Below are 12,780 nucleotides of genomic sequence, written 5' to 3'. Positions count from 1 at the left end.
GCATCAACTGTTTTAATTGTGTGCTTTTCTTTGATGTTTTAAGAAACATTTGAAGTGTGTGGTCGAGCAGCGAGACACTGTGAACTCACCCTACATTTACTCATAAAAGAGTAATTATGACTGAGTTCTTTGAGGCACTGTAGCACTGGAATTCATATGAAGAGGAGGAAAAAGCACCAGCAGCAGCAGCCTCTCCAGCAGTGCAGAGGTGCTGACTGGGGATGGGGAGCAGCCCTGCTGCTGCCAGGAAACTCAGATACAAGGCAGGTGTTAACTGCAAACATACTGACTAATACGTATGTACAATTTATTTAAAATACCTTTTAACATATAAAACCCCCTCACTATTTATACAGTCTAAGTCCTAGCAACATATACAAATACTGAGCAACTACAATACATGCTGAGGTAAGAACATACATTCTGGGAGAATACTCAAGCCAAACAAGATTGAAATACATTTTATATACATGTCTTCACATATAAGAGAGACCCATGAAATGTACCTTTGCTTTATTGTACAGAGGCAAATTCTAGTCTTAGTGTGTCATGCAATTAAACCCAACTGTTACATGTTCAAACATATCTTAGCCTTAGCAGATAACATGTCCAAAGTCTGAAGCAGGAGCAAAGTCTGGGACCAAATTCCTCCCAAAAAGGGGCTTGAATTTTAAAAACATCCATTTCTTTAACAGCTCATGCTCCTCAGATAATGAAGTTGCATTATGTTTGCTTCAAAAATAACCCACTGTAGAGAAAATGCTTATTTCTTACACCACCTTAGTCTTTAGCTATCCACAGTTCTACCATTCCTGGTCAGCAGTAAAAATTAAATCCAGGTGTGGTATTTATACTGGCTTGGACACATCCATTTATTTTTATGGTGGATTAATTTTTCTAAGCCTAAACTGGTACAGGTTGAAAATGGAGAGGTTTCTTAACTTGGCTGTAGCTGTATTGTCACATCCTAGTGGAAACTAACAACTTCCCACCCTTGAAATAAAATCAGCTCAGATAATTTCAGTCATAGTTGTTGCTGATAGCTAAGAACAGTTAGTTACCTGTTTAAGCAAAACTACAAAGATTGCAGACTATTATTTCAGGCAGAAAAAGCTGCAGTAACATCAAAAGTACAATTATAGGCAGGAATTTGCTGTTCACAAATGGGTCTTATTTACCATCCTTACATTCACATTTAGGCTTAAATAATTAAAAAAATGTCATTCTCAATGAATGAGAATGGATTATCAGAAACTGCAGAACTGGGCTTTAAGGTAGCTCGTAGAACATTCAGCATCTTTGCTGGTGACAGGGACAGTGGGACTGAGCACACCCTCAGCGAGTCTGCCCACAGCAGCAAGCTCTCAGGTGCTGTCAGCATGGAGGGAAGGGGTGCCATCCAGAGGGACTGGACAGCCCTGAGAGCTGGCACCTTGTGGAGCTGAACAAGGCATTGTCCTGTACCTGGGCCAGGGCAATCCCAGGCTCACAGACAGGTTGGGCAGAGAAGTGACTGAGAGCAGCCCTGCAGAGAAGGACTGGGGGGTGATGGTTGATGGAAAAACTCAACATGAGCCAGCAGTGTGCTCTCACAGCCCATAAAGCCAGTGGGGTTCTGGGCTGCATCAAAAGGAGCGTGGCCAGAAGGGTGAGGGATTCTCCTCTGCTCAGGTGAGACCCTACCTGGAGTGCTGCATCCAGTTCTGGTCTCCAATATAAGAAGGGCATGGAACTGTTGGAGCAAGTGCAGAGGGGACCACGAGGTTGGTAAAGCACCTCCCCTATGGAGACAGGCTCAGAAGGTTGGGGCTGTTCAGCCTGGAGAAGAGGAGGGTGTGTGGAAACCTCATTACAACCTTCCAGGATCTGAAGGGGCCCATAGGGAAGCTGGAGAGGGATTCCCTGTCAGGAACTGCAGTGACAGGACAAGGGGAAATGCACACTGGAAGAGGGGGAGCTTAGGTTAGATATAAGGAAGAAATTCTTTACTGTGAAGGTGATGAGACGCTGGAACAGGTCAACATAGAAATTATAGTTACTCCATCCCTGGAAGTGTTCAAGGCCAGGTTCAATGGAGCTCTGAGCAACCTGAGCTAACGGAAGGTGTCCCTGCCCATGGCAGGGGATTAGAAGTCGGTGATCTTTGAGGTCCCTTCCAACCCCAGCCATTCTATGATTCTATATAATATTGTATTTTAGATGCTGAACAGGCCACAAGTGATTTTTGACTGCAGAGTTTATATACAGCCCCTGTGCAAACACTTTCAAGTGGAAAGCGAGGATGCTGTACTGGCATTAAGGCATGGCGGCAGCCCCTTGAACAGCTCTGTGGTTTCTGTTCAGACCTTTTCCATGGTGCTTAAGGACCTGGGCAGTAAAAAAGGCTTTGAACTGCATCACAAACAACCCACAAGTAACCCCTGAAGTCCATAAAACTGGGCTACTGTGTAGGGAGGGGGTCCCACACATATGAATTGATTCAGCATCCTTCCAAGTGCTGTTAGAATAAAAATACAGCATTTTTATAGTGGGGTTTTCTCTTACCTAGGTAAGAAAGGTGTGCTTTTTTTTTAACAAGGTAAAATATGCCATTCAGACTGCTTTCATTTTGTGATTACCTGGCTAAAATGAGTCTACACTATCCCAGTAAATGACCGACTGCAATGTTTTCATAGTACAGAACACTGGAACATTCAAAGGATACAAACTCCAATAAATATGTCTGAAATGGACACTCTTTGGAATAGTACTGGTTCTTTTGCAAAGGTTTTGGAATCTTTCATGCTTCTAATATGAACAATCAAAAGAAAAGCCCTAAGGCTAAATTTGGCAGTTGTGCTAAAACGTACCATATGTGCTAAATGCATATCTAACACAAACTGTGCACCATTAGAATATTTGTGTGCTTACTTAAGCACTCACAAAAGTATGTACAGATCTTTTTTTGTATAAGCTCACACCTGAACACAGAATAATGGACACTCTGGGTGAGGGCAGGGCAGGGCCTTTCTCAATTCAAGTCATCAGCAAGACCTGGATACTCCTTGCACTGAGCATCAGGGAAATGCTCCACTGACTTGGAGCCAGATGCTATTCAAGTGGCCCTTACAGTACAGGGTAAAATGTAAAAGCAGTTTCCAGGTGCTTATGTCAATCTGTGCCTCCTGGATCCCTAGGAACGAAGAAGACTGAGTGGTTTAAGGAAAAGAGACAGAAAAGAGATTGTAGAGACAGCAGCTTCTGGTTTTGGAAGGCCAACCTAACCAAAAAGGCAGGAACCTTCTGAGGAACACACAGCTGAAAATTCCCAATTCTGCTAACAAAAGCTGAAATAATGTAATTCAGAATCAAAACTACTTTATGCCATGAAGCTAAAGGGATTTTTGCCATCAGTCCTGATAGCAGATTGTTAAGCCCGGAGTTGTGCAGACATTTTATAAGGAAAAGAGGAATTTTAGAAGCTGTAGTGCTTGCACAGAAATTAAGAGCTTTGGGTATTGAGGTGGAGGTTTTTCCCCAAGAAACAGTACCATTAGGAAGAAATAACTGGTTTCTGTACTTAAACTGTTTCTCCCAATTTATCACTCACATCTATGAATTACAGGAGCTGATCATGAAGAGTTCTTCTCTCATGTCTGACAGACAATTGTACAGTAGTAATAAGAAAGTCCACGGCTTTGTAGGAGACAAGCTGCTAATTGTACATACAGCTAAGGAAAAGCAGAATTACTGTTTTCCCAGACCTCCCATACCACATCTTTTGGTTCAACGTTGTATTATTTAAGACTAACAATACCAACACAATGGAATTAAAAAACTGAAGCTGTGAGCTTTATGGAACTGGCTTTTAGAAACAAGCCATCATTGTACCTTACTCATGAGCTAACTTTGTTCATCCTTACTCACAGTGGGATGGGCCACGCTCTGTGGCACCTGGTACACGAGCTGGTCGGCACTGCCCGGTCCCGGCTGCCCCTTTGGTATATCGTACAGTGCCTGTGCTGAGGATGCACTGTCCGTCCTGGATAACAGTTTATTGCATGTTCCAACCAGTGGAGGAGCTTGATTCCCTGCAGCTTTGAAGGTGGAAATGGAAGGAGCACCAAGAGGTGTGCTGGGATGGCTGGACATGTCCATGATTATCGGAGTCGCGTACTCGGGTACGGTTACAGGCAGTGGCTCGGCATAGGCGTGGTAAACTTCTTGGATGGGGGAATTGTAAGGGTCCAAGTCAGCATAACTGGCTTCTTTTCCTTCCTCTGGTTTGAAGGTTGATCTCTGGTGAAGCGTGCCCACAATTCCCCCTACCAGGGGCTGAGCATATTCTGTGTTGCAAGATCCAACAAAACAAAACATAAACGCACTTAATGGATTGTTTTACAGCAGCATCACATTAAATACGGCCTGTCAGTAGTCTCCCATAGATCACTATCCTACATCAAACCATCAAGCCAGTCTCTTTGGAAAAGGACTCCTTTCCACCCAATAGGTAAAGCCATTGGGATAGCCAAAACATCCCCACTTCTCAGGTTTATACTTCTTCCCAGGTGAGCTGCAATTTCCCATGCTGCAAATCTGCCTGAAAACGAATCTTATTGAGATGTTCTTCTCTTTAAATTAGAATTAAATAAAATTATTCTGCCTGAGTCTGGATAAAAAGTGGTCCTTGGGGTGGAGGGTTTGTCCTTTGAGGGGGGAAGCCTGCACAGAGTCTGAGATGTTTTAGCTCAACAGATAATCTGAGCCACAAAAGCTGGAGGTGAAAAGCCTGATCAGCTCGGAAAAAACAGACAAGCAGCCAAAAGGAGAAAAGTAATTCTGCCTGCAGTGAAGCTGTAATTCCTGCACATCTGCCCAATTCTGCCACCAGCAGGTAAGCACAGAACCAAAGGCAGAGGCAGTCATTCTCCTCCCATGCCTGGGTCACCAGGGAAAGGGCAGGTGCCACTATCCATGAACCCTCCTTTTCCAGATCACAAGTATGATTTAACCCATGTACCGAGGGTAGAGAATCAAGTGCCACATTTCAGATTTGTGGATAAAAATATTGTGGTGAAATTATTTCCACTGCAGGAAAAGATAACCAAATGAATTCTTTAACCCTTTATGAGGTTTAAAAATTAATAAAGAACCTTTCAGTTAGTGCATTAACTTGGGCAAATATGTATCTATATCACATGAAATGAGAGAACAGACACAAAAATGCCTGCACTTTAAGAGATATGCTTACCCACAGAATTATTAATTTCTCCTCTGTTCCCCCTCAAAACCAGATAATAACTAAATGTAGCCAGGTTCCTGACATTTTTTGGTTTTTGGCATGTCATACATACATACAAACATACATACATATATATATATATATATAAAATATGGCACATAAAGTACCTGCAGACTCTGTCTGCAACATTGTTGGGACTTCTCTTGGTCTTAGGTGACTGATTTCACTGCTGCTGTAGCGTACAGGAGTTTCTTCATGTTCTGCTGATTTGGTTGGGAAAAACTGCTTCATCCCTTTCCACCATCCTTCACACATATTAAAAAAAAAAGCAAAACAACAAAAAACCACCCAAGATTGTACATATACAATCTTATGTGTTTTAAGCTACTAAAATATTTTTCAGCACAGCTTGCATTTTGCTGAAGCAGGTAAATAACTCAGTTATCACTATTTTCAGTAATACCCTAGGACAGCAGAGCTGTGAGCTCTCAGAAACAGACATGTAGCAAATAAAAGTGATTAAAAGGTTCCTTGACTATAGGATAGGACATACTTAAGACTGCCAATGAGCAGACACATGGGTGTGCAAGTTTTCAACAGGAGGCCAGAGGAGTGAAGCACAGTCACACACACAGTCAACCCAACTACTGCAGCTGCCCTTTGCACCTGGGGCACAGGTGGTTTCAGGACCATTGCAAAGAGCTGCTTGGTGCAGTTGTCTGATCTGAAGTTTATGAAGCACAAGACAATAGGATGGAAGATATACCTAAATCCCACATGCTTACTAGGGCAATGATGAGAAAATTTTTGACAGAACTTACACACTAAGATTAAAGATATTTTTCCATGACAAAAAAGTACCAAATAAATGGTTATCAAATGTATAAAGCCATTCCATAGAAAGGATTTTTTTCCCCTCATGTTGTATGATTAAGAGGTTTTCTACTTAGTTCACAAAAAACCCTTAAGCAGGCAGCTCTAACAGGAGACACGGTGTTTACTACTTCTGAAAAAAAGAAATCAGAGAAATAGCAGTGCAGTTAAGTTTGTCCAGAAAAGAAATTCAGTGTTTGATATGCCTCCCTCTGTTAGCATTAGAGAAGCTTCTGCTGGTGGAAACCATAACAGCAATCTGAAATTGAACAAAAAACACTGAGTAAATGGTTTCATAAAACCATTCTGTTACCTGCACGATCCCAGTAAGGTAGATCATATGTGCCCTCAGTTTTTTTCTTACTGTGAAAAAAAAAGAAAGAAGAAAAAAGGTTATTTTAGCTAGTCTGCTTATCAAAAGGTGCATTATTTAATGCACAGCAACTATTACCTTGGCTGTAACTGGTCCTCAAATTTAATGCAAAAGCACCAGTAACTTGGCTTGCCATCACCAGTCTGCTGCTACCAGAGAAACCAGTTTTTAGTCAAAGCACTTCTAATGAAAACAGTTAAAAAAGCTGTTTTGTCCTCGCTAGTCAAGTGAATTTTTTTCTCAGAGAGAATGCAATTCTTTCCACAAGTGCAGACCACAGAGTTCCCACAGCAATACATGCAGCATTTCATTCCCACACACCAGGCTAACATTCATTTAAAGCACTTCCACCCATCTATTCATTTACCGGTTTCTCCAATGCCACGCACAAACTAAGATAAGAATCAGAGTAGTGAAGACCATCACCAGCACTGGAACCAGAACTGCTGCCAATGCCACATCTGAAAGCCATTAAATTAAGTGGTGTCAGACAGAAAGAGCTGCTCATAAATCAATTTTTGATTTGAAAATTACTTGGGTAAAGCACACAGTTTTCACATTTAGTGTCTATCACACCAGATCCCCCAGCTAAGCTACTCTGCTGGATGCTCCCACAGTGCAAACTTCACATCTGTCTCTTCTACAAACATGCACAGCTGGTGTTTTTGCAGGATTTTTCATCAAATTCAACCAGTTTGTTTTAATATATAGCTTTTCCATTACAACAACGTATTCTATTATTTATGCAGAAAATCCCTTAGTGCCATCCTGTAAGTTTGAACCTCCTTTAAGAAGTAAATTCTACAGTACCTTAACAATTAATCCCAATCAGTCTGTGTGTGATCCTGTCCCCTGCCATCCAAAGGACACTTCAGCAGTGCCCACATCTGCAGTCACTTTGCTCCCTTTTCTGACCATTTTCTTTGATAAACAAAATGATTATGCCGGCTGACTTTTTCAAATTTCATGTCAAAAAGACTGCTCCAGAAAAGATTTGCTACATCAAAGGTGTTTTGCTTTAAGAAATTATTAAAAAAAGCACTTGCACCTGATTAATTCAGAAGGGAAGTCCAAGTTACAGCTTCTCCTTCTGACAAAATTTGTTCAGTGATTAGAAGCTGAACTCAGTTTGAACAAGTTCTGGAAGATGGAACATATATCTATAAAATATATATTGTATATACATTTATATTATATATATTACTTGGCAGATTGGTTTCGTTTCTGCATGCAGTATGAAACTGCACATCTGTTATCACATGTGTATTTAATAACTGGTAAATATTAGAAATAAAACACTGATCATCTGCTGCAATTTGTTAAGTCTTGAGAAAATTTCAATGCAGAAAGCACTTAATATATGCCAAAGCACTATAAGGAGTTCCAAACATTTCTACTGTTTAACAGTGGATACCTTTGGTTACACTTGGAGTCACTGTAGTGTTTTTTATTTCAGGTGTGAAAGTTGTTTTATCTGTCTGCAGCGAAGTCTTCACTGAATGAATGAAGTCATCCACGAAGTCAGCATTCTTCTCGTCATTCTTGTTCTGAGGTGGTGGTGGTGGTGGCAAGGTGATTTTAGGAGCACGACCTTCAGAAGAAAAGAATTTATAAGGTAAGTTCTTGGAAGTACTAATTTTCCTTATCTCCTTTTTCAGGAGAAGACAGCTGGAACAGTTTGCTATAAAGCATTTTGTTATATAATGAGGAACAACCCCTCCCCAATGAAATAATGACATGGAAAGCAAGTGATGGCATCTTTTGAAACACTTATTTTGTAAATTACCTTGTATTCACCTAAATTCAGTATTTTCCTGGTTAAGCGTAATAACTTTTGGATAAACTAAGAAGAATCAGTTAACGAAGGATTATGCAACCAAAAATTACTTCAGACTCCTTGAAAATACAGCCATGATATAACTTTTAACCGTAGTAATTTCACTTACAATCTTAATAGTTTCACTTCTTGTCTTGCACAGTTGAAAGTTTTCAGTTGTCTTACCTATACTAAACTGACATCCTAGCAACTCTACTTTCATTGCAATTTTCTGGTGCCATTTTAAGGGGTTAATCCTAAAAAAACGTGCAATAATAGGTGGAATGAAATTATTGCGAACTTCCTGGTACAATTCAGTATTCCCTTGAAATATCTAGAAAAGAAGGGGAAAAAAAAAGAGAGAAACATTATGTTCCACAAATACAATAGCAATTAAGTAAGTACTACCAATTTTGATGTTTATTTAGGAAGAATAAACAGTGAAGGATCCAATTCTCCCCAGAACTGTGCTGCTGCCTGCACTTACCCACTCCCTTTACATCCTTGTCCTCATTACATTTACAACTAAATAAAACAAAGAAAGGTGTGTGCACATGTATGCACACAGCTACGCAGTTCAGAGTAAAGGCACCATGGAATATCCTACTGATGTTCCCCAGGCAGTGTCTGCTGCTGTTACACACATCTCACATGTTTATGGCACTGAGTCATTCTAACTTGGTCCTTCTTGGTACTTTGCACTTACTCTTCAGATATATGTGGACAGCAAGGAGTTGTGACACTGTGCAAGCAGGAATTAAGTGGTGCCTTACACAGCCCAGCAGCTCAGCACAGCCTGTCTGAGGATGGTATTCATTAGAAAGATTGGGAGGCACCCTCCAGTGTGTAACCACACTGTCCTCTCGTGGCTGCTGCCTACAAGTGCTGAGCCACAACACAAAATAGAAGAATTCGAGTTCAGAACATGAAAGCTCTCCTCAATCTCACACTGAGCCATGAGGTTCTGCAAGAGAAGGGCACAGACTGTGTGAAGGATGAGCTCAAGCTGGTCCTTCACTGCCAGCCTTGCACACAAAGAACTCATCAAAATGTGACAGTACACCAAGAGTCTGGTTGAAGTTTAAAAGCAGCGAGCAGAGTCCCTGTGAGACGCAATGTAAGCACACTGACAGATTTACAGCCAACCATGGGTTTTTCACCCCCAAGCTGCTTAAAACAATACAGCAGCTTGGCCCAGTACTCCAACTCTCCCTCTCCTTCAAGAGGACTGCTTTGGCACCATGTCTTTTGGTGGGAAGTGAGCTGCCTCTCCATGTTAGTGCACAGCAGTGGGGCTTTGGCCCTGCACATGCAACTCTGTGGTGCTGCTACAACACGGGTCACCGTTGGGATGACAGTAAATGAATTCTTTCTTTTGAAAGCACTGATACAGACACTGCAAATCATGGTAGACACAACGCAGAACAGAACTGTAGCACTTGCCTGAAAAAAGTCAGTATTACAAGAGTTTTCTTCTCACTCACACCACTTGGTAATCAATAAAGCACCCTGCCATTCTTAAAGACAAGCACTGCATTGTGTAACAGCTGATGTGTTTGCATGATATGGAGCAGTCAAGAGCTTTTAGCACATCTCTGATCAATACCAATCATTGCTGTTTCAATCTTGATACACAAGAGAAGAGATTTCTGTATTGCACTGCTGAGTTTTTGAACAGAATGTCTAGAATATCCCTAGAGGTCTGAAATAATTATTCTAGGAAACTATCCATTCAAAACAAGTCTCTGCTCTGAATTTAAGTTTCTCATTCTTAAATATATTCAGTAGCAACAAATGAAGACAGAGTAAATGCAGGGCTAAGCCTATGATGTTATTTTGGAAATAAATGAATAACACCAAGTAGTTGAAGTTCATGTGCCCACAGCAGACTGCATTCCAATTTACAGCCACTTTTCCCTTACTACTTTTTTTGTTAATGACAAACTTGTAGCTACAGATCTCACCTAAGAGTACTTTTTTGTTTTGGTAAGGATGCAAGTGAGAAGCAAATTAGAGAGGTGACTTCCTGAGGGGTTGCACCCAGCACAAATTGCTGTACTGTATCCTTGCTTGTGCTGTGCCTGCCAGAGCCCAGCACCAAAAGCAGGTGCATTTGTCTGTCCAAGCAACACATAGAGAGGTTACAGATTAGGGACACAGATGCCCAGCTCTGAAAGTTGAATCTCACGTCAGGTTTCTGAGCATGTAACAGCAGGGGCAAAAAGAATCAGTGCCAGCTCTTACCTTCAAGAAAGATTAACAGTAAAGATCTTTACTCCAGGCCTTTATCAGTCAAGCTCCTGATGTGCAGTGTTATAAAAGTAACTTAACTTTACCTGCAGCTCTGTATTTTTGTTACCCTAATTTTTGCATTAAGAAATAGTTTATTCTGACCTCAATACAAACTTAGTACAAACTTTTTAATGAAAAATCACTTTCATGTTCTTTTTATTATCAAACTCTTTCCATTTCCCCCATGCTGTTAAACAAAGCTTGTCCAACACTGCAACTCTGATTTGTCCTTTTTCCCCAATTCAAGCATTTACTCTTTTTTCATTCATGCAAAGTTAAGAAAAGTTTTTGTGTACTGACAAATCTCTAAAAGGTATTTGCAAAAATGACTACAGGAAAATCTTGGAAAAGCTTCTAGTCTTCTGAAAAATGTTAGGAATTCCAAACATGTTTCAAAAAACCAGGGACTAGAACCTCCTGGCTGGTCTGTCATGCTAAAAGTGAGAAGCCTGCAAGCAGATGCATCCAAAAGAAAATCTGTATCAAGTGAGGTGATGGCAGACAGAGAGAAAATCTGCTATTTTGAACCAAATGGAACCATTTCTTTCTGTCATTTAACTGCAGCTGCTATTTCCTGGGTACATATGATTCCTCATGCCCTGTCCCTTAAATGACACACAGAGTTCAATGAAAGATCTGTTGCCTGTAATTTCAGGCTCCACAATTTGTTTCACTTCAAGAGCATGCAAGAGGAACAATGCGCACAAATTCAAGGCAATAGCTGCAAAGGTTTTCAAAGAAAATTATCAAACTAGCACTGAAGCCTAAATCTAGGCAGCTTGCTGAGATCTTATTTTATGGCCAGAAGAGGGCACTCAAAACTAGTAAAATATGCTGGTTTTTTTCCTTTTTTCTTGAATACTTCACACCAATAATCACTTTAGTTCACATGTAGGCTCAGACCCGACAGGAAATTCTCCTCTTCTCTCTCAAGAGTTCTCTACTGCAATTATGTTCAGTGCTCAAAAATCTCTTCATTTAACCAACTTTAGCCTTTTACTTCAACAACAGGATGCAACATCCTACCTTGCAACACTCTTAACCCAGAGTAAAGAGAAGACCAAGGACAGCCAAAGTGACCATCCTTAAAGCCTGTTTCTGTTTACCAGAGCAGTAGTTACAGTTATATGTATGTAATACCACAGGCCTACAGAACTAAAGTAACTTATATCCAAGGATTTTAAGAGAAAGAAGGAAAGTCTAGTTCCAGTCACATTACTAAGAATCCTGCAATTTCTTTAAGAAAATCTGACCTGAACCACTGGGAAGTCCATGAAAATACTGCAGAGCTGTGAACATGGGGAAAATAAGATTATCTTGCTGCTAAAATTAGGGACTTTTTCTGTGTGGCAAAATATTTGCAGTCTGAACATACCCCTTATGCACAGGCTGTTCTCTTATATAAGAAACTTAATAGTATTTGGCAAAAAATTAAGATTGACAGAAGCATTAGAAAACATGAAAAATTATACAACCTGTAACATTTATTTTCTGTAACCACAAGAGGGTAAGAAAGTGAAGCTTAATTTTAAAAGTATAACCTATTTTAAAACAAACAGAATTATTCTTGAAGAGATGCAGTACCAGACAGCCTACCACTGGCAACGTAAGTTTCTTTTAAGAATATTCCCAACCCAAACAGTAATAGAAATAACATCTGTATTTTTCAGCTGTTCAAATCCTTACATGTTTGCATATTGTTATATTTTCTTCTGCTTATCTGTTGTTTGAGTCAAAATAACACTAAAAATGGAAGTTATTTAATGGTTCCTCACCATACCAAAATGACTATTTACAGTTGTGAAATCACCATAGAGCATACACAGAAAGTATGTGATATTTTTACCTTATCTTTACCCGTGCCAGGTTCTCTGTACACTGTCCACTTCTGTGCATCATCACTGTATAAAATTCTGTAGGCTGAGACATAATAGTAATGCTCTGCTAAAGTCGATCCAGTAGTTATAATACCTGTGAAAATTGAGGCACCCAGTTAGGACAAAAGGCTTTGTAAAGATTAACAGATCAGTTTTTGAATCAGGAGTTGCATAGTGGAGAGTCTTCACTGGTCCAGTTAACTTCAAGAAGTTTATCCAAAGTGTCAGGGTCCGAAGCTTCCATAGTGACTAAAACTCAGTAAACTCACTCTTCTTAATTTGTTTTTTAATCTTCATGATAAAACCTTGCTAAGCCCATTCTCCCACC

General features: G+C 40.3%; 1 protein-coding gene across 3 annotated transcripts in view; it reads right to left on the bottom strand.

Annotated features, from left to right (window-relative positions):
* Positions 1-283: 283 nt before the first annotated feature.
* Positions 284-12,780, bottom strand: part of DCBLD2 (discoidin, CUB and LCCL domain containing 2) — a 60,398-nt gene continuing 47,901 nt past the window's right edge. For all 3 annotated transcript variants that reach the window (XM_086883003.1, XM_086883001.1, XM_086883002.1), the window contains exons 9-15: positions 12,422-12,546; positions 8,470-8,617; positions 7,882-8,058; positions 6,835-6,928; positions 6,408-6,457; positions 5,389-5,526; positions 284-4,325 (exon numbers count right to left, since the gene is read on the bottom strand). In XM_086883003.1, coding sequence (XP_086739129.1) covers positions 3,883-4,325; positions 5,389-5,526; positions 6,408-6,457; positions 6,835-6,928; positions 7,882-8,058; positions 8,470-8,617; positions 12,422-12,546 — 1,175 coding nt within the window. In that variant the 3' untranslated portion in view covers positions 284-3,882. The remainder of the gene's footprint in view (positions 4,326-5,388; positions 5,527-6,407; positions 6,458-6,834; positions 6,929-7,881; positions 8,059-8,469; positions 8,618-12,421; positions 12,547-12,780) is intronic.

The sequence above is a fragment of the Cyanistes caeruleus genome, chromosome 3 (assembly GCF_971803275.1).
Source record: "Cyanistes caeruleus chromosome 3, bCyaCae1.hap1.1, whole genome shotgun sequence".
Classification (NCBI taxonomy): Eukaryota; Metazoa; Chordata; class Aves; order Passeriformes; family Paridae; genus Cyanistes; species Cyanistes caeruleus.
This window is presented reverse-complemented; position numbering and strand designations above follow the sequence as displayed.